The 21,637-nt window shown below is 42.0% G+C and overlaps 1 protein-coding gene across 1 annotated transcript; it reads left to right on the top strand.

Annotated features, from left to right (window-relative positions):
• Nucleotides 1-456: 456 nt before the first annotated feature.
• On the top strand, nt 457-21,120 carry ZBTB11 (zinc finger and BTB domain containing 11). The gene is made up of 11 exons (XM_063148166.1): nt 457-931; nt 3,860-4,095; nt 4,748-4,979; nt 6,103-6,905; nt 9,429-9,608; nt 10,096-10,332; nt 10,731-10,875; nt 11,930-12,047; nt 14,593-14,751; nt 15,283-15,458; nt 17,935-21,120. Exons 1-11 carry the CDS (start codon nt 622-624, stop codon nt 18,465-18,467), a joined length of 3,129 nt encoding a protein of 1,042 aa, XP_063004236.1. The 5' UTR covers nt 457-621; the 3' UTR covers nt 18,468-21,120.
• The last annotated feature ends 517 nt before the right edge of the window (nt 21,121-21,637 follow it).

The following is a 21,637-nucleotide window of genomic DNA, read 5'->3' as shown; positions in this document are numbered from 1 at the left end:
CCAGCGGAGAGCTCGGACAAGCAAAACGCGCAGTTCACTTTCCTTTCGTGCCCCTTACAAACAGCACAGCGCGCACCGAGCCCCGAGGCGGGGCTGCCCCGCCCGCGCTGGTGCTGCTCCTGCTCCTGATGGGCACGAACGGCCCCGCTACTCCCCTCGCAGCTCTACCCGTGAGGCGGTTCTGGAGCAGGAGCCGCTTCAGTTTCGGAGCCGGGGCTGTGCAGGGATTCCCCCGGGAGCGTTCCCGGCCGCGCCCCGCAGAGGGCTTTGCCCGGCTCCAACATGGCGGCCCCGCCCTTGTGCCCGGGCTCTCCCTGCCCGGTTCCAAGATGGCGGCCCCGCTCCCCCGGGCGCTCCCCCGCGCCCCCGCCCCTTCCCGGGCCCTCCTGCGCGCGCGCGGCCCCACCTCACTTCCGTTTGTGCAGCAGCCATTTTGTCTTTCCGCCGCCGCTGCTGCCCGAGCTTCTCCCTCCCTCCCGCCGCCGCGGGCCGCGACACTCCAGTTCCCCCCCGGGCGCGGCTCCCTCCGGGCCGGGGCCGATCCCGAGCCCCCTCCCCTTATCCCGGGAGGCTCCTCCGCAGCCCGGCCGCGGGGGCGGCACCCGCGCCCCTTGCCGCGCGATGTCCAGCGAGGAGAGCTACCTGGCTATCCTGCGGTACCTGACGAACGAGCGGGAGCCCTACGCGCCGGGCACGGAGGGCAACGCCAAGCGGAAGATCCGCAAGGCCGCCGCCTGCTACGTGGTGCGCGGCGGCACCCTGTACTACCAGCGGCGGCAGCGCGACCAGCAGCGCTTCGCCGAGCTGGAGGTGGTGCTGCAGGCCGAGCGCCGCGCCCGCCTCATCCGCGCCGCGCACCTGGCGCCTGACGGCGCGCACCGCACCCGGCTGCAGACCTGGCAGGGGCTCTCGCAGAAGTACTGGTGGAGAGGTGAGCCCGGGGCGGGGGCGGCTGCGGGCACCGAGACAGCGAACCGCGGCTGGAAGGGACGCCGTGGGTCCCTGGGTCATCCCAGGCATGGCACAGGACGGTTCTCGAGCGTCTCCCCCGATGGAGACTCACGGGGCAGCCTGTGCCGGCGCACAGCCACCTTTACAATTTGTCCTCGTGTTCACGTGCAACTCCCGTGCTTTAGTTTCTTTCTGTTCGCTTCCTCTTGTGCCATTGCTTGGCACCGCCGGGACCTTGCTCCATGCTCCTGACGCCTCTGTTTAGATGTTTATACACATTAATGCGGTGCCCTGTCAGTCGTCTCATGTCAAGGCTGACCGTGTGCAGTTCCCTCAGCCTTTCCTTGTGAAAGAGATGGTTCAGTCCCTCAATCATCTTTGCTGCCCTCCTGCACCCGCCCGAGGAGTTCCATGTCTCCCTTCTGCTGGAGGGATGTCCGTGCGCCCTCCCTGGCGGGACCAGGAGGGGACTGTCCCTTGCCGTGACCGGTGCCTTTAAAGGCCACCTCGAGCGCGTGCTCTGTGGGCAGTGACGCTGTGTCACACCCCGAGGGGCAGGGCTCGCTCTGCATGGTACCTCTCGGTCAGCAAATTGTCCAGGGCTGCTGATCCGGCCGTGGTACCTTGAATATCTGCAAACAGAGAGTACAGCTGTCCCCGCCAGGTACTGCACGCAGCCCAGGTAAGGCAGTGACATCTCAACAGGGCCCTTGGGATAGGGTGATAATCCAGTCCACATGGGCTGGGTTAGCTCTGTACCTCATTCATGCATGTGCTGGTGTTCGTGTTAAAGTACTACAGCTGCCACTGGTGGCAGTGCTGGCACTCATTGTTTTATTTGTCTCTTTCTTGCAATGAGAAGCTGAAAAGACCAGACTAATTCTCAGCTGGGTCCTGAGTGATGCCACAGCTGTTACAAATGGTGTTGCCTGAACAGCAGTAATTCCCAATTGGGACATTCTTTTGCCTGAGGGAATGACTTGATATCTTGTTCCCTTTGGATTTGGTGTTCTGCTTTTAGCCCTGGGTATCCATTAAACAGATCACCTGCTTTTCACTTGCCATGGGCCCGGTGTGTGTCTGCATTGCTTCTCTTGTCCTGCTCTCTTCATCCATCAGCAAGTCTGTATTTCCAGCTTTAGTTTTCCCTATTTTCAGTTGGAGAGATTTTGCTGTAGCTGCAGCCAGTCCCTCCAGTCCAGATCTCAATGACTTGATGATCTTTTTGTATGAAGAAGGGATTTGGCATCTCAAAGCTAGTATACCCATTCCGGATGGTTGTTTCCTTGCCTTTATCTGCATTCTCATTGTCTGCCCAGCATTGCACTGTTCTGGCATCTTCCTGTGCTGGAAGCTTCCTCCATGGGTCTCAGTGTAGCTTCTGTTTGTCAGGAGAAGGCACTCTGTGTTCTTTTGATCTTACTGATCACCTTTATTTGCACACCCTAAATCCTCTTGCTTCTCTTACACTGAGAATACTGAAATTCATTCCATGCTTTCAGTTCAAGTTTTATGTTTCTTACACGGGTCTCCCTTAAAACAATGTTTTCCCTGCCATTACAGTGTTCTCTGGCTGCTGGGGACAGCAGCTTTGGCCCAGCTGTCAGCCTGAGGTGGACATCAGCCTGGTGTGTGTTCTGTAACTGCAAGGCCATGGGCTGGACAATGCCTCAGGGGCCAGGAGGGCTGTTAGGGATGTGATCTGCAGGCCTGAGACCTCCTTCTATTTCAGATGAAATCAAGGAGATGTACAAATTGTTAAAATGGACATTAATATCTCAGGTTGCCTTTAAGTCTCTGTTTTCCTGATCCTTACAGAGAGAGGTATTTAATGATAGTGCAAGTCATGCTCTGAGGAGATGTGAGCAAGCAAGTCTTGGTCTGTGTCAGCAAAGTTTTGAGCAGTGCTGGATTTTAAGCCATAGAGGCCCAGCTGCTGTAAATGCCTTTATATTGTCCTAGTGAAGAGAACAAATTTGGATTGAAAGCCACGCTTGGAAAATGCCTTGGGATCCAGAAGGGGACCCTGTGGTTAGGACCTGCTGAGGATCTGAAATTATTTACAGAATTGCAGAATGTGCTGGGTTGGAAGGGACCCAAAGGATCACTGAATACAACTCCTGGCTTGCACAGGACCATCCCCAAAAGTCACAAGAGTCATTCCTGAGAGCACTGTCCAAACACTCCCTGAACTCTGCCAGGCTTGGTGCTGTGAGTGCTTCCTTGGGGAGGCTGTTCCAGGGCCCAGCCACCCTCTGGGTGAAGAACCTGTTCCCAAAATCCTACCTAAACCTCCCCTGACACAAATTCAGGCTATTTCCTCAGGTGCTGTCATTTGTATTTGGTTCCACTGATTAAAGTACTTGGGGAAAATTGATTTATTTAAATTCCAAAACCATAAGCAGTGGATTTAAATCAGTGTTAATAGTACCTATCAGTGTCATTGCATATAGCACAGTTGATCCCAATTTTGCAAAAGCTCATAAGTGAGCCTTCCAATTTTTGTCCTCTTCAGGAGGAACAAGCCATTTGTGTGGGCTAAATACAGGGTTATATTACATTTGTCGTTGATGTGGGATGATGAGACTAAATGTCTAAGAACCTTTTTTTTTTTTTTTTTAGCCTTAATAGTCTTTCTAGGAGGGTTTGCTTGATGTAGTGACATTCTAAATGTTCTGTCTCAAAGTAGCAGTAGAGACAATATTATGCAATGGTGTGAGAAAATCAGAATTGGTAATATCACATCAGAGAGGGAGAGTGTGGGTGGCTGACTTTATTTTGCTTGATTAGTATGTAATATTTTTGATTATTAATTATTGATGTTTAGCTAATTTTCTACATAGTTATTTGTTTATAGTAAATTGAATTAAGATTAGAAGCCTAATCAAGCTCCATTGATTTTTCTTAGGTATTCTTAAGCAGGTTAAGGATTACATTAAAGAATGCAGCAAGTGCCAGGAAAAGCTAGACCGCTCCAGATCTCTCTCAGATCCTTCTGAAATGCTGGAGGAGCTGGGACTGGATGCAAAATCTCATGAAGACAGTAATGAAACAGATGATGAATTGAGTAACACAGCATCAGTCCCAGCAGCATCCCCAAAGCCTGTGAAGAAGAAACCAATAGCAAAGCATGAGCTTGTGTTTGTAAGTACCATGGTTTACATCTGAATGGATTTGCATTTTCTATTGCTGCATTCTTGGTTATGGACTTCTTTTCCATTGTGTGATAATCTTGCAACAATAAGACTATACATTTTGCCAAAGATATTGAATGTGTAGAAATGGGATACTGGTGTATATATTATGAAATTAATTATAGGACATCATTGCTGAGAAATAAAATCATGCTATATATTATGCATATAGAATCTAAGATAAAATTAATGGCAAAATTGCCATTGCTTACAATTGCCATCACATACAAGATTCTTATGGGCTCTATATATTTTCCTTAATAAATGATGATATAGTAATATATAAAATTCTTGTTCATAATTGCAGACTCACGTGCACATAAAGACATTTGAATTTCTGAACTTTTTCAGACTGTAGCATAGAAAAATACAATCAAAGAGCTGTTTGAATGTGTCTTCCCATTTTTCCAGTCTGTTTTAATTGTGTTTGGAGGGAGGGTGAAACTTAAAGAAAGAAAGCAATAGTAAAGTTAAGGTCTATATTCTACAGGCTTGAACTGATTGTATGGTTGCAGAAAATAATCCTTTTCTGTGTTTCAGTGTGAATGCTTGAAAAGGCACAATCTAAATGTAATGAAGTTCTCAAATGTTGTTCATGACAGGTTGACAGTAAGGGCCTTGTGAAGCAGTCATCTTCCAAACATTGTCTGTCAGTCTTAAACCAACTGAATCAGCAGAGGCTTTCCAATCAGTTCTGTGATGTGACTTTGCTGATTGAAGGAGAGGAGTACAAAGCTCACAAATCTGTCTTGGCAGCCAACAGCGAGTACTTCCGAGAGCTCTTCATTGAAAAGGGAGCTGTCACTAGTCATGAAGCTGTAGTGGATCTGTCAGGTGAATTGCTGTGGGTTTCAAAGCTAGAAATCATAATATCCTAAGGTGTACAGTATTTAATTCAGGTTTTTTTGTGTTGAATACACCCAATTTTTATCTTGCTTTTTTCTTTGTTTTAATCTCAAAGTATTTTGTGTGGATCATAATGCAAAAGTGATCACTCTGATTTTGCCTAATATGATTTTCTATGGACTGTGGTATTTAATCTTAAAATTTCTGAGAAGCTTCTGATGGATTTTTACCTTGCTTAGGCCTGTTTCCTCCTTGTATTAGTCACAAACGTTAAAAAGGGAACAAAATCAAATGCTTGAGTACATCAAGCAGGAATGTTGACAAGCTGCTTGGAGAGTTGTTTAACTTAACAAATGCTAAATTGCTTCTTATTTCTGTGAAGCAGAATTTTACATGTCTGCTTATTTTTCACACCTGGTACATGCAAGACAGGAGCTAAAATATGTGTTCTAAAAATAGCTTTGTAGTGATGAAGAGTAGTGTACAAAGCATAAGCCTTCTGCATTGCTTTCTCATTTATTAACTGTCTCTGCATGAATAATAGGCATGCATGAACAATGATTTTCTAATAGGGTGGTCCAGAAGGGTCCCCACATTAAATATTTGATTTATTATTTATGCAACTGTGTACACTTCTACCAAATTCTTATATTTCAGCATATCTATCTATATATCCATATTTTTATTGTTTTCAATAGCTACTTCCTTATTTTTCTGCCACATGGCTTGTTACTTAAGACCTGAGTACTTTCTGAATGTAGCAGATCCAGAAAGACTTTGGTTCAATTAATCTCCTCCAAAAGTATTGTGGCTCTCCCAGCATCTTGAAATATTCCTCAAAGAATTTTATTGTCAAACTCTTTCAGTACTACTTAGTTATTGGAAAAGTTGTCTGAGCTTAGCCACACATAGAAACTACATGAGGAGGAAGCTGTAGTGTAAATGACAATTAATTGAGTGCCAGTGATGGGCTTGTTATTTCCAAGTGTGTTTTGCTCTAAATTTCAGGCCTAACTGTATCAAAGGTGAACTGTTGTATTCATCATGGGATCTTTTGGGGTAATTTCAGGTCATCATTATTTGCTCTAATATCTTGTTTTATTCCGGGTAGGTTTCTGCAAGTCCAGTTTCCTGCCTTTATTGGAATTTGCTTATACTTCAGAATTAACGTTTGACTTCTGTAGCATGGCGGAAGTGGCCATGCTCGCCCGGCATCTCTTCATGTCAGAGGTCCTTGAAATCTGTGAGAATGTGCACAAACAGATGGAAGAGAAACAAATTACAGTGTACCAAAAGGGAGATATCCAAACAGTAGAGTCAACTCAAAATCTAGCAGAGCAGGCTGAAGTGCAGGTGCAGCCCGTGGATGGTGTTGAGCAGCCTAAACTCACAGCCAGTGAAGTGCCTGTAGCTGTGAATGGAGCTCCTTCCTCTGCTGGGACAGAGGAGGCAGCAGCACCCCAGCCTGACATACTGCACCCAGAGCCTCTGGAGGCCACTGCAGGTGATCCTTCCAAGCCTGTGGAACTTTGTGAAACAACTGAAAATTACATCAAGATCCAGTTGGTGAAGAGCATTCCAAACAGCCTCTACAACAGACTCAGCACTGAGCCATCGGCTGTGGAAGCCATGGACACACAGAGCCAAGGGGAAACTGAGGCAGCTCAAAATCAGAGTGATAAAGCACATGTGGACTCTGCTTCTGAAGACTCCTCAGAGACACTCAAGCAAAAAAGTGATGAGCAGAGCAGCTCCATTTCCCAGCCAGAGAGCCTTGCTTCCAGCCAGGATGATACTTACAAAAGCAAGCTTCGCCAGCGCTCTGTCACTGAGGGGGGATACATCAGGCTGCATAAAGGAATTGAAAAAAAACTGCAGAATAGAAAGACAAATCCTAAATCTGCAGTGCAGCAGGTATTCTGTCTGTCATTAGACCTTGTAGTTACCAGAGTAATTTCTTATCTGTGACAGTTGGGCAAACAAAATCCCAAAAGCATTGACTTGGCATCAGTATTCCTTCCATATGGAAGGTTCTTAGAATGCTCAGTGGCCACAATCTAGGTTGAGTATCTTCTCACAGCTTCTTATGGTTGGACAGAAGTTGTATCAGCTCCCCAAAATCCTTAATGATCTGTGAATTTAATTCTGAGCTAGCTCATGTGTACATCAGTCAGAGATACATAAATTTATTTATCTATTAGAGAAGTGAGGTCCCACATTTGTTCAGATTTGAGAACAGCATTGGGAATGAAAAATTTTACATCCCATGTTGGTCTAAAGATGTAGTAATGAGTCACAATAATGCATTCCTGCTGCCTTCTGATTGGGGTTAATGAGAAGAAAGGTCCAAAGAGCAAAAAACTTGTTAAAAACTCTAGCACCTGAACATACTAAATGTTAAGTAATTGAACTAGCTCCAATCCAATTACAATTTTTTTTTTTTATGAAGCAGTCTTATTACTCTTTCCCCTTTTAGAGCCTTTCCTCTTTCAGTGCCTTTGGACAGCTGACAATCATCTCACTGGGCATCATGCATTTAGTTTGCAACAGAGTGCACTTCACTGCATGTTGGGCAAGTCTTCTGAAGAACTATTAATAATTATATTATAATTTCCAAAGGAGTCCTGAGAGTTTTGTGTACCAGAGCCACCAGTCCCACACACAGGACAATGTGGTATCAGTAGAAACTGTAGCATTAGTGTATTTTTTCAGATGGACAGCTTAAAGCCCAGATGCTAAAAGTAGCACAATCAAAATATTTGAGCAACCTATTTATGCTGATTGAAGAGCACCCCAGTTTTGTTCTCTTTTGGGAAGGGGAATATTTACTTTTGGGAATAGTTCCTGTTAAAGTATTTTGCAGTTTTTAAATCCAGATCCTTGACAGAAGAAGCGCACAGACCTATGGAAAAAAGAAATTAGTTTGGATGATTGCTCAGGATTGGGCTCAGGAATAGGTTTCTGCTTTCTTAACTTGTTTTTTAGCCTTTAGTGTTTTGTGCATACCTCAACTCCCCCTCTGGCATGGGATGTCATAAGTTTTGGGAAGGAGACACTCTCCTGAGTTCTCAGTTTTGATGCTGGGAGAATAACAGGAAAGAGATTGCAGGAAAAATGCTTCTGGTTTAAATTACAGTACTTGCACCTGACATGGAGATATTGGAATGAGGTGTGCTTTGTAGGAATTAATTATTTTCCTAGCTCTTACTAATCCGGTACTGAATAAAATTATTTTTGTGGTTTCACAATTTAGCCAAGTTTGCATAATTTTTCAGAGCAACAGGAAATTTTTTTTAAATACATTAAAAATTTGAGTTTCAATGTGGTTTTCAGAGGCATGGAAGGGCTGGCATGTTTTCAAAACCCGCTAGATACCTCACTTGTTGGGTATTAGAAGTAGTCATGTGAGACTCCATTTTCTTAATGCAGGAAAAGCCAAATCTTTATTCACATACCTTATTTTATACAGGTTTCATAGACCTTGTGTTTGACTCCCATTGGTTAGTAGTTTTCTTGCCACCTAATTAATTGGTTAGTAAATAGTATTTACTTGTCTATCAAATCTCTGTTCTTGGATTGTTTGCATACTTTTTCTGCTGGTTCTCGTTGGACAAATCCCTTGTTATTGTGGGTGCATTTGTTTTTCACCCTTAGAATAGATTGTTAACAAATGTCTCATTCTCAAAATGGCTTCATATGGGAACTTGCTTGATAGCTGCTCTTAGAAGTGACAGGGCAGCTTTGGCAATTTTGCAAAGTGAGGCCTTGATTTCATAAGGCCTTTCTTTTATAGTTCTTCTATCTGTCTACAACAGTTGGGAGAACAGGATGAAGAAATTGGGATGCCTGTACTTCTTTCCCTTGCCTTATTCTCAGGAACCCAAAGGGGACACACCTGATACAGGGCATTTCAACCTGATATCTTAGAATTTGGTTTCTAAAGAATTTGGCAGCAAGTTTCTACAAAGGAAGATGAGATTATCAGCTCCAGGTAGCACTAGCATATGTGCCAATACCACATAAAAAAACCCACTAGTGCCTTATTCCTAGATAAAAATCTCTAGGAAAGCTGGAATGCTCTCAACTTGATAGAAATCCCGACTGGCAGTACTCTGTGATTCTCCTGTAACTATCCCATAGCTGTCACTTAGGCAGTGACTCAGGGCTGGAGAGTTCATTGTCCCTGAACTGGTAAGTCACTGGGTGACCATCGTCATAGTAAGCTTATGGTTTTAAAAAAGAATGGTTTTTCACTCTCCTTGAGATCTGTAGTTTTGTAGTAAACGGAAACAAGGTAACTTTCAAGCAGCTAAGTCTGCTGAACACAATTAGGAGGTATTACAGAAAAACAACGTCAGCTTTTAATGCAAACTTTCAGACAAGGTATGAAGTACAATGCAGTAAAATTCATTAATAGGTTCTGTTTTTCCAACTTAGGTTGCCATGAAGCTGGTACAAAGAGGGAAAAAAATGAAACAGCCCAAAAGAGAGACCACGGAAAATAACGAAGTGGAAGCGCAGCACAAATGCACTGACTGTGGAATGGTGTTCCAGCGGCGCTATGCACTCATAATGCACACACTGAAACATGAAAGGTCTAAAGAATATAAATGCCCAGTAAGTTGAGGGGTTGGGTTTGGTTTTTTTCTGTGTAAATCTTCCTCCTTATGAAAATTAATTCTGTAATTATATTAGTAATTATATTTGTTGCCTTTTTTGGTATATGTGTTTATTTTCCTTACCAATTTCAGAGTTGGATATAGCCTTGATCTGGCTGGGGTGAGGTAGAATGGAGTGCAGCCACTTGGCCTGACAGTAGTGTGTGACTTGCTGCTCAAGACAGTGCTGGCATGGGATTTGCTTTTAACCCTACCAGTAAATTTGTGTTTAGTCTAGACTGAAAGTTAGTCTCACTGGGAAGTCATCAGTGGTCCTGTCAGTAGCTATAAAATAAAAATTTAGAACTATTCATTAACCTCAGGAGTTGGGTTATGGATTTAATTCATCATATTACTGTACTTAAAACATTTTAAAAACATGTTTGTTTTTTTTAATACTTCTGAGTGTTACATGCAGAGTGAGTTTGTGATCTTGTCTGTCCCAGCTGTGTAAGAAGGAGTTCCAGTACGGCGCCTCGCTGCGGGCGCACCTGGTGCGGCACACGCGGAAGACGGAGGCCGGCGCTGCAGCCGGGGGGGCCGAGGGGAGCAGCGTGTCCTCGGTGAAAGGCAGGACGAAACGGGAGTTCGTGTGCGACATCTGTGGGAGGACTCTGCCCAAGCTCTATTCCCTCAGAATACATATGCTTAAACACACAGGTGTCAAACCCCACGCGTGCAAGGTAAAGTCCTTTCGCTCTCTAATCACATTTGTAATGCTCTCTATTACCAATATTTTGGTATCGATGCTCTGCTTAAGTTTATGTTAGTCTTGGTCACTTCATTTGGTCACTTCAATAGGGAAAACTAGTGTAACATTCATGATGGAATTGCTTACAGTCCAAGAGTGAGAAAACTACAATGAGCATGAGTTGTGCAAGTTCATATTCTGGTGTCTAGAACAATGTCTTCCTTCGGTTTTTCCTTTTTTTAATAAACCAGTTCTATCACTGGTGCAAAATCACAGACTTGTCCATGCTAGTTCCCAAGAGATACAGGAAGTTTTGTTCTGTTTGAAGTTAAACACCTATTACATAATTAGTTTTATTTGTCCTATTCCACCACGTATGGATTTTTTTAGGTTTGTGGAAAGACCTTTACATATAAGCATGGATTGAAAATGCACTTAGCTCTCCATGAAGTACAGAAACAGTTCAAGTGTGACTTGTGTGAAAAGTCTTTTGTCACAAAAAGAAGTCTTCAGGAGCACATGAGCATTCATACAGGTAAGTGATGAAAAAGGAAATCCTTTTCCTTTGCTTGGCTGTTTTATGCTGCTGAACGTTAATGTTGTTCTTCAGTGTCAAAAGAAACTGTTTAAAAAATAAATGGTAGTTTGGTTTTTTTTCTTCTGGTCAGGCAGCTGAGATAGAGGTAAGTAGTTTTCTGGGGCTAAACCATAGTTTAGTGTTATTATGCAGATGTTCTATACAAGAATGGAGAATTGTGGTTGGTCTGTTCCTGTGGTTTTATGTACGTGTTTAATGCCTGCATCATGTCAGTTCAACAGGAAATAGGCAACAGGCTGGAATGTTCTAGTGCACTTCATCTCCCAGCCTGTCCTTTTACAGGAAAACATGCTAAGTTAAATCTCTCAGAATCTCCAGATATGTTTTACAAGATTTTCTGTAGTAATACTGACATTTTGTAAAGCCTAGTGTCTTGAAAGATCTTAGCATGTGAAAAATGGCAATATAATGATTCAATACAAGCAGTGTTTTAAAATTGTAATTTGTAAAGGTTGTCTGTGTTTCTGCTTTCCTGGGCTGAGCAGAATCAAGAGAGATACTCAATTAGGATAATTTGTTCCTGAAATTAAGGTATTTGTATTAGTAGTCATCACTCCTGTGTTGATGAAATGGAGCACAAACCTTTATTTTAAGGTGTTTTTCCACAAATGCAAGATATAAGCAGTAGTCCGTAAGCAATGCTGTGTTTCTGAAGAAGTTGGATAATACATAAGCACAGGCAGTTGTGGTTTTTTTCATACAAGAAGGCAGGTTTTTAGGCTGCTCACTTTTCCTCCTAAATCATAGTTTCAGCAATGTACCTATGTTTAAAAATATGAAATAAATTAATTTAGAGTTGCTACTCCCCCCTTGTGTATTATTACATTAGCACATACAAAATACACTTAAAAATTCCGTTAAACAAACCTCACTTTGTAGTACTGCTCTGATTACTTCAGGTAAGTTATATATGAATTAAAACCTGTCTCACAAAGCACTCCAGAGAAATGGAGGCATGGCTTGCTAACATGTTTTGTTTTGTTTTTGCTAGGAGAATCCAAATACCTTTGCTCCATCTGTGGAAAATCTTTCCACAGGGCATCAGGACTCAGTAAACACATAAAGAAGCATCAGCCAAAGCCTGAAGTTCGTGGATATCAGTGTACTCAGTAAGTCAGGTGATGGGTGGGTTTGGTGGGCTTTTTTCTTGGTATTAAGGATCCCAATCATTTTCAAGATTGAAAGCAGCTCCTTGTTGTAGCATAAAACTGTTCCACTGGCCTGGGATAAGACTTGGGAAGCATGAGAATAAAAATGCATTTTGTAAATACATGCTGGAGAGCAAAGGCTTGGTTTTAAACTGTTACCCAGCTCTAGTTTCTTGCAGCTCTTCTCTAATGACTTTGCACTGTAATTGGTGCTATAATCAGTAGCTGTGTGGGTATACAGCTTTTTTTGTAGGTCAGATAAAAGAGTGTAAGGTTGTAAGAGGCCAGGGGCCTTCAGCCTGGTTTGCCCTCTTGTAGTGTGATAGTGGATTTCATGGATTTGAAGCTGTAGGGTCTGCAATGTCCTGCACTTGTGTTCAGTGTTTGCTGAGACATGGCTGTGTTTAGGAACATTGCAGACTGAGACTCACTGACTGTTGCACTTTCTTCATTATAAAACATATATGACCACTTCAATACTGCAATGAATAACATTTGTTTTTATTCTTAATTTATTTTTATTCTATTTTATTCCTAATTTACTATTATTTACATGACAGCATTGTGGACTTTAGCAAAGCAGAAACAGTAACTGGAAAGTGTGATCTTAGTGCATTAGCAAAACATGGATACTTCTTCCATGACCAAACAGACTACAGGGAACTTTTTAAGTGCCCTGCAGAAGGACAAATAATGTTTAATTTTGGAACTCACAATGATTCCCTGGGAAGCTCTGTCAGATATTAAGAGGAGTGGTACAATTTATATTATTGCCTGTAGCAACTCAAGGTTTTAAAGAAAGCAATAATCTAAAGAGTTATTTAAAGTATCTCATTGCTGCTGCATACTAGCAAAAGTAATATTTTCTAAATTATGAAAACTTATTTCAGTTCTGTCAACAATGTTTATATTTAGTGATTTTTAATGCTAAAAGCATTAATTCTAAAAATACAGAGAACAGAGCTAATAGGGTGCACAGACACTGTTTCATGAAACGTACTATGGAAGGGAATTTTAGTTTTGAAGGTGAAGTATATTTATAAAACAAAAATTTTTTTACTCAAGGCAGTAGGACCATGCATGCAAGAGATCACCTTGACAGAGAATATATTTTGACTCCCCAGTTTCTTCTAAACAGACACAGTCCTTTCTGCTTTTCCAGCAAAGGTCTCTGCTAAGGATATAATTCATGTTGCCACTGGTGGTTTAGAGACCTTCACTAAGCAATAACCAGACTTCAGTTTTTAGTTTGGTGGCTTGGAATGGAAACCTCCCTGTCAGGCTTCAGTCTGAACTTCTGGCCCAGTTGAGCAAAGCTGATCATTAATTATTGTCCTAAAAATGTTCCTGGAAGTTTTGCAGTGAAGTATGTGTTTGATTAAACTGCAGTAATGCATGACAACGTATGGTGGTTGCTTCCGTTTTTTACTTCTCCAATGGCTTTTCCAAATACACAATCCTTGGAGAGAGAGCACCAAGTGCCAACCCCATTCAAGCCCCTGTGGGATCTTTCTGGTATTATTTTAAGTGGATGTGCAAACTGAGGGTCCCTGAGAGCCCCATTTGAACTGGAGTGGTGAGACTTTCCAGCCTAGGAGGAGGTTGGTTGTGTGGCTCAAGGACTGTTACCTTTTTTTTCCCTCCCTCAAAAGCAAAGTCAACTTTTTTTCTCTCCAGAATGCCCATTATTCAGGCAGTGTAATATCAATGTTTTGTTGCTGTGTGAAAGTTTTTCTCATTTTCAGATTCCCTCATTCCAGTAGAAGTTGAATCAGCCACCTTTGCTTGCTGATTGCTCTGCCTCTGTCCTTTCTTGAGTCATGCAGCTGTTTGTTGTTACATGAAGAAGAGAGAGAGATGAGCAGCAGAATTTCTTTCAAAGGGAGAAACCATGTTTTGGATTAGATCAGACTCTGTAGTCTTCATACCAAGAGGAGCTGTGTAGTCCAACTATGGCAAAGTATAAGTGAAGGAAAACCCTAAGTTAGCCTGGGTTTAAGATGTGTACAAGCAGCAAGCTAAAGAACAAGTATTGATACTTTCAGGTGCTTTCTTGTAGGATTATAAATTGGAGATTTTTTATTTTCTAAAAAACCCTACATTTGAGCATTAAAAACAACAAATTCTAGTTATCTTTGTATCAGTCCTCTTTGGTTAAGGAAAGAAGCAGCTGTTACTGTCCTCATAGGTTCATATGGTATAATACAAATTTCTCATGTCTCCCAGTTGGTTTGCCTTTGAATATTCACCATTAAAACTGCAGAAAGAATGTAGTTACTCAAAAACAGACAAAAGGGTTTCAGAGGTCCTCAAGTTTTATTCCAGGCTTTCAAATAAGCTGCTGTTCTTATAAATTTTTCCTAGTCTAGAGTGGGATTGTGTTTTAAATAAATACTGATGATGCAGTAGGTGTTCTCAGTCTTGATTGCTATTAAAGAAGAGGGTCCCAGTGCCTTTGAAATCAATGCCTTTCTTGTATGGGATGCTAAAACCTCTCCTGTTACAGGTGTGACAAGAGTTTCTATGAAGCTCGGGATCTTCGGCAGCATATGAATAAACATTTAGGTGTGAAGCCATTTCAGTGTCAGTTCTGTGGGAAATGTTACAGCTGGAAGAAAGACTGGTACTCTCATGTAAAGTCTCATTCTGTCACAGACCCTTATAGGTAAGAGGAAATTAATTTAACAACTGAAATGTACCAAAATATATATATATATATATATAACACTGAAATATGCATATGTAACACTGAAATATACCTCAAAGTGAGGCTATAGAGATCTACAGCCTGTCAACAAGGCACTGCCTAGTCCACTTTTGAAGTATCAATGGATTGATGGTGATTAGGGTCTTGAATATTCGAGGATGCTTTACATAGTGTGGGTTGGCTCCTAACTTGGGACACAGTGCTGGAACTAAGACGTGAAGTCATAAAAGGATAAATACAATCAGTGCAGTTAGAAACTTATGTCATCTCACTTCTCTAGAAGGAAGTGGGTTAGTGGAAGCTTTGTGGCTGTGGATAAGAGGAAATATAGTTAAATCCAACAATATTACTTCTAATTATGGAACTACTTACCATATAAGACAGTATTGCCCTTAACCTTTGCCTACCGTAAATAAAATGCATTTTGGCTTAAAACACAGAAGTGTACAATAATGGTTTTAATAGATTTCTCACATTAACACATTTTAGGTGTAATGTATGTGGAAAAGAATTTTATGAGAAAGCTTTGTACAGAAGACATGTAAAGAAAGCCACACATGGTAAGAAAGGAAGAGCAAAACAAAATCTGGAACGAGTTTGTGAGCACTGTGGAAGAAAATTCACACAGCTCCGGGAATATAGGAGACACATGAACAATCATGAAGGTATGTAGAACACAAATAGTCATTACATCCCCAAACCCCTAAAAACACAATGTGCAAGGGGTAATTGTTTCTTTGAGTCTGTGTGTCCTGTCTGGCAAGACATGGAAGAGTTTTTACAGATTCTCCAGTTCTGTGTGAAACCTCGTTTGGTAACTTGCTGTCAGTGATTGCCAGAGGTTGCTGTTGGGGGTCTTTCTAAAGCTCCAGTCACACACAGGGACTGTGCCAATTTGTCCTCAGTACCTGAATAGAAGAGGAACATTTTTACAAGTGACTAAGAGAGGTAAATCTGGCAAAGAACCGGATGCACTAAAACATTCTCGATTTTCAAAGGCACACACAGTTAACAAACTACTCTTCAGACAGGAGAATGATTGGCCTAAATTTAAAAAGAAAAAAAGAACCAATATTGGAAATGGATCAACTTCTTAATTTGTGACAAGTGATAAATTGTATGATGTTTGGAGAAAATATGAAAACTTTTTTTTTCTTGTTAAAGAATTATGTGCATTTTTACTTTAGAGGTAAAGTATGAAATTGATTTTCGAGTATTTGGTTCTTTCAGCTGTGTTGGGAGTCTATATTCTCCCGTCCCAGGGCAAAAACCACTTTTTTTTGAAGCATGTCTTCTTTTTAAGAGCTCTTAAATCTCACAGCTGTTTAACTATTGAAATAGAGATTTTGTGTTTTTAAACAGCAAAAGTGTCCTGTAGTAGGTACTTAGCCTAAATCTACAGCAACTGTCAGAGAGGAAAAGCCACTAGTGAGATGGTGTTTGTCACCACCACAGACCACAGAACTCAGATGTTACAAGGGAAAATAAGATCATACAAACATCAGGTGCTGTATTTGAACACATGCAGTGAAGAGAAGGGTAAAGCTGTAGGTCTACAGAAAGATTGGCAGAAGCAAAGGATGACTAGAAATGCAAGTGACAAATTCTGTGAAGTAAAACATGGCTTCAGAAAGGCATCAAAATTATCAGAATTCCATTAAGCTTTATACACTTAAAATGAGGAAGAAACTGCATTAAAAGCAATCTTGACAAGTTTTTCAAAGTAAAGTGTTGGATTGGACTGGGCACTTGTGGAGAATCGTAACTACTGAATGCATTATGCTTGCATTATATGGTTACACAGAAATGGTAAAATGATGTTTTGCCACACAGCAAACATCACAGGATTGCTGTGAGATCTCTTTCTTACATGGCAAACATCACAGGATTGCTGTGGAATCTCTTACATGCCAGACATCACAGGATTGCTGTGGGATCTCTTTCTTACACGGCAAACTGTGACAGTGTTCACAGGGGTCCAAGGATGAGGGAAGAGATGAGGATTTGACTCTATGTTTCAGAAGGCTTGATTTATTATTTTGTGATATTTATTATATTAAAACTATACTAAAAGAATAGAAAGAAAGATTTCATCAGAAAGCTAGCTAAGAATAGAAAAAGAAGGAATGAATAACAAAGGCTTGTATCTCGGACAGAGAGTCTGAGCCAGCTGGACTGTGATTGGTCATTAATTAGAAACAATCTCAGATGCACCTGTTCCATTCCACAGCAGCAGATAACCATTGTTTACATTTTGTTCTTGTGGCCTCTCAGCTTCTCAGGAGGAAAAATCCTAAAGAAAGGATTTTTCATAAAAGATGTCTGCGACAGCGAACATCACAGCATTGCTGTGGGATCTGTTTCTTACGTGCAAACATCTCAGCATTGCTGTGGGATCTGTTTCTTACATGCAAACATCACAGCATTGCTGTGGGATCTGTTTCTTACGTGCAAACATCACAGCATTGCTGTGGGATCTGTTTCTTACGTGCAAACATCTCAGCATTGCTGTGGGATCTGTTTCTTACGTGCAAACATCACAGCATTGCTGTGGGATCTGTTTCTTACGTGCAAACATCACAGCATTGCTGTGGGATCTGTTTCTTACGTGCAAACATCACAGCATTGCTGTGGGATCTGTTTCTTACGTGCAAACATCACAGCATTGCTGTGGGATCTGTTTCTTACGTGCAAACATCACAGCATTGCTGTGGGATCTGTTTCTTACGTGCAAACATCACAGCATTGCTGTGGGATCTGTTTCTTACGTGCAAACATCTCAGCATTGCTGTGGGATCTGTTTCTTACGTGCAAACATCTCAGCATTGCTGTGGGATCTGTTTCTTACATGCAAACATCTCAGCATTGCTGTGGGATCTGTTTCTTACATGCAAACATCACAGCATTGCTGTGGGATCTGTTTCTTACATGCAAACATCTCAGCATTGCTGTGGGATCTGTTTCTTACATGCAAACATCACAGCATTGCTGTGGGATCTGTTTCTTACATGCAAACATCACAGCATTGCTGTGGGATCTGTTTCTTACATGCAAACATCTCAGCATTGCTGTGTTCCCCACCCTGCTGCTCTCCCTGTGGCTGCAGGCCAGTGCTGTGACCTTTGCTTGCTGTGTCCCCAGGTGTGAAGCCGTTCGAGTGCCTGACGTGCGGCGTGGCGTGGGCGGACGCGCGCTCGCTGAAGCGCCACGTGCGCACGCACACGGGCGAGCGGCCCTACGTGTGCCCCGTGTGCAACGAGGCCTACATCGACGCGCGCACCCTGCGCAAGCACATGACCAAGCTCCACAGGGACTACATCCCCTGCAAGATCATGCTGGAGAAAGACACCCTGCAGTTTCACAACCAGGGGACGCAGGTGGAACACGCCATCAGCATCTTAGCCTCGGACATACAGGAGCAGGAAACCGAGATCAGCTTTGGCGCTGGCGAGGGCGAGACTGTGGTGGTGACAGGAGAGACGCTGGAAGCCATCGAAGCAGTTGCAGCTACTGAGGAGTGCACGTCGGTCTCCACCCTTTCTGACCAAAGCATCATGCAGGTGGTAAATTATGTACTGGCACAGCAGCAGGGACAGAAAATGGCTGAAGTGACACAGGCCATTGAAACTGTAGAAGTAGAGGTGGCCCATGTAACAACAACAGAGTCGATTTAGTGTATGAGGGAGCAAGAGGGGTGAGGCTGTGTATCTGTGAGAGCCAAGTGTAAAATGGTTTACCTGAGGCTTTCAGTGATGCCTGTTTCCAAATGGTTAATCCTCAGTACTGAATGTTGTGATGACAGAATACTGCACCACGCATTAGATGGAAAAAGTACCAATACTCCAGTGTGGGCCAAGGCTTTGAAAGCTAAGATTTCTATAGTGGCTGTAACTTTAAAGAAAACAAAAAGGTTATAATAATGTTTTTTGTGTCATAAAGTATCATACTGTAACTTTGAAAAATTAAAAAGAAAAACACATAAAAAGGCTGCACTAAAAACTAGAAATGCACAGCTATTGGTAGGTTGTTTGTTTTGATGTGCATTTCATCAAGTTTGTGAGCAAATTTCCTGTTTTGGATGCTGTCTGTTTACTCCCAAGACAAGGGAGGTGGTAGAATGCTTTGTGTAGGCTTGTGCTTCATGTGGCATACAAAAAAACTGAAGCTTTTTTCTCTGGGCAAATGCACCATTGGTAGTTAGTGAATTCCAGTTCTGAAGAACTTACCTAAATTCCAGGTGTGAGCGTGGCTGGTCCAAGGTTCAGCAAAATGCTGTAAAATGCTTTATAGATAATGGGCAGGTAGATGGTTGTGATCTGGTTCTCCTAGATGGTTGTGAATTGAAGTTGACCAGAGGACAGCCCACCCCATGGAGGCTGCTTAGAGAAGTAAACTCCTTTTCTTTGTGAGGGAGGAGTTTGCACCACAGCCTCTGTACACAGCCACGTTTAGCTCCATGTTTGCTTGGAGCTATTGCCAGCACTGATGTGTGACCCCAGTGCAGGCAGCCTCATGAGGGATGCTTCTGTTTTTGCTTTACATTTGATGTAGAAACTGTCAAAGGAGAAAGGTCAAATGGCACACTTTTTCAGGAACTAAGGAAGGTTATGGACTGATCTTGTATTGAAAGGAGGAACCCTGCTAATTCCCAAGCAGGACACATGGCAGTATCAGGGTAGGGAAATATGAAAATCTTAGGATGCGGTAAAAATTAAATTATCTCAAAATTACCAGAATCTGTAGAAGACCTTATTACTGCTGCTTTAAGAGAAATACTTCTAGATCCAGTTGATAGCTGATGTTACACCGCATAGTTGGAAAAATCCTTACTGGGCATTCCTGCAGGTAAGTGTGAGTGACAGCTGTGCTTGGCCCAGGTTTCTGTGTCCCTGGTTCAGTACCACAAACAGGGCACACCTTAATCTGTACAAGTGTAGGTTCCTTTGTTGCTGTGTGGCTTTTTTAAGCAAGCAGCATGTCTGTCAAGGAAACTGAAAGTGCTTTGCATGTGAACAATCAGAGCTGTAGTCTTTAAATTCTTCTCAGTCTATAGTGGTATCAGGTTTCCTAACCTGGACAGCAGTAAGAGCAGCCAGAAACTTGTAATACTGCAGGGTAAATTTCGTAAAGAAAGTGACATGCATATAACTCTGCTACCTGTGAAACAGATCCACTGAACAAAATTTCAGCAAACCCTGTGGCAAAGTAACCACCTCATTTGAATTAGTATTTCTACTTTTCATCTTATTTAACTATGTGGATATCTGTCTACTAAGCTACAGAATGGACTGTTCTTTTTATACTTTGCAATTCTGTAGATAAGCAGTTGTTGAAAATTTTTTATGTTTGAGTCTTGGATTCAAATTAATTTGTAGATGCCTATTTCAAAAGTCAGGGTCTTATTTCAGAGAAATAATGTAGTTATTTATATATCCTGCACCCCTTTACAATTGTATTATTTTCTAATTACCAAATGGAGTAAAACTAAAATGAATATTAAAAAAAATTACTGCTAGCTGTAACTTGAATTTTTGTATGGTAAAGAATCTGGAGATAGCCATCCTGCTTAAAATTAAAATACTGCCATTATGATGGAAAAAGATTTAAAAGCACTAGATAAACTTGAAAACTTACTTCAATGTTTGTATCCTAAAAATAATTATGTATTACTAAAGTGAAAAAGTGTTCAAGGAAAAATAGCTGTAAATAGTGCTAGAACATTATTTGTATATTTAGTATGTTACCTTACAAAAAAAATATTACCAGCACCTTAGTTTAATCTTTGGTGCATTTATTTATTTGCCCAACCTATGGAAGAAGCAAAAGTGAATCTGAATTTTGGAGCCTTCTTGTTCACTGTCAGAATGCTTTTACTGACTCAATGATCTGCTGTTTAAAAACCACCAACCAAACTAATACCAGAAGGTTGTTTTCTAAAGGAGAATCAGCCAGGAATGTCAAAGCTGAATGTTGTGGCACCCCTTTCTTTACATGCTGTGCCTTACCTTTTCAGAACGGTGTGAGGTAAGTGGGGAGTGTCACTCTTGGCTTTGCTGTTCCCATCTCTGTGGGGTTGCCTTACGTTTTTCTTTGGACTTCAGCACTTAAGACATTCACTACCCTCCTGCAAAAGTCAGACTGCAAATATGCAGTTGGTATTTGATTTTTTTTTTAATAAAGTTAATGAGAAGTGTCTGTTCATTAAGTATTCCTAGTGAATTCCTGTACATAATGAATCAGATTTGTACATTCTGCTGTTTTTATTTAGTGTTAAATGTATAAAGTTATGGTTATTTCTGTCATCAATAAACTGAGCTCTGCCATGAATTGCTCTTTCAAGAAACTTTGTTGCAGATTGCTCTGCAGTATTTCACTTTCCACATGCAGACAGAATCTGGCCTGGATAGTTCTATTAACACCTGCTTTTTAATTCTTGCCTAAGGCCCAAAGAGTTCCATTGTATGGGGAAAGGAAACACACTGCCCTCCTGAATTGTGTCAGAACATGGCTGTACAGGAGCACAGTGCTGATGAAACACTGTGTGTATTGATACTGAAATTGCTTTGGCTGCAAGTCCTCTGGTGGGTGAGGTATCTGCTCAGCCCCTGGTAACCAGCTGTAACCATTCTGGTTTCTATCAGACCTTATTTCTCTTGACTTGGGTGTACAACACTGCACCCCACAGCAAGCACCAGCAAGCACTTCCATCTCGGCTCTGCCCTGGGTGGGTATTTGAGAAGGGGTTGTGGTGTGGAGCTTGTCCTCCAGTGGCACTCTCCTGGCTGAGGCATGAGCTGTACAGCTGCCTCCAGGTCTGGGAGCAGTGTCCCGTGCCTTTCCCTTT

This window comes from Melospiza melodia, chromosome 2, assembly GCF_035770615.1.
Source record: "Melospiza melodia melodia isolate bMelMel2 chromosome 2, bMelMel2.pri, whole genome shotgun sequence".
Classification (NCBI taxonomy): domain Eukaryota; kingdom Metazoa; phylum Chordata; class Aves; order Passeriformes; family Passerellidae; genus Melospiza; species Melospiza melodia.
This window is presented reverse-complemented; position numbering and strand designations above follow the sequence as displayed.

What these genes read in the sequence shown, in the direction of transcription:
- ZBTB11 (XM_063148166.1), top strand. Translation starts at nt 622, where the DNA reads ATGTCCAGCGAGGAGAGCTACCTGGCTATCCTGCGGTACCTGACGAAC. An exon ending in CAAAGCATGAGCTTGTGTTT is followed by an intron (nt 4,096 to 4,747) that starts GTAAGTACCATG and finishes TGTTCATGACAG; the next exon opens with GTTGACAGTAAGGGCCTTGT. An exon ending in CTAAATCTGCAGTGCAGCAG is followed by an intron (nt 6,906 to 9,428) that starts GTATTCTGTCTG and finishes TTTCCAACTTAG; the next exon opens with GTTGCCATGAAGCTGGTACA.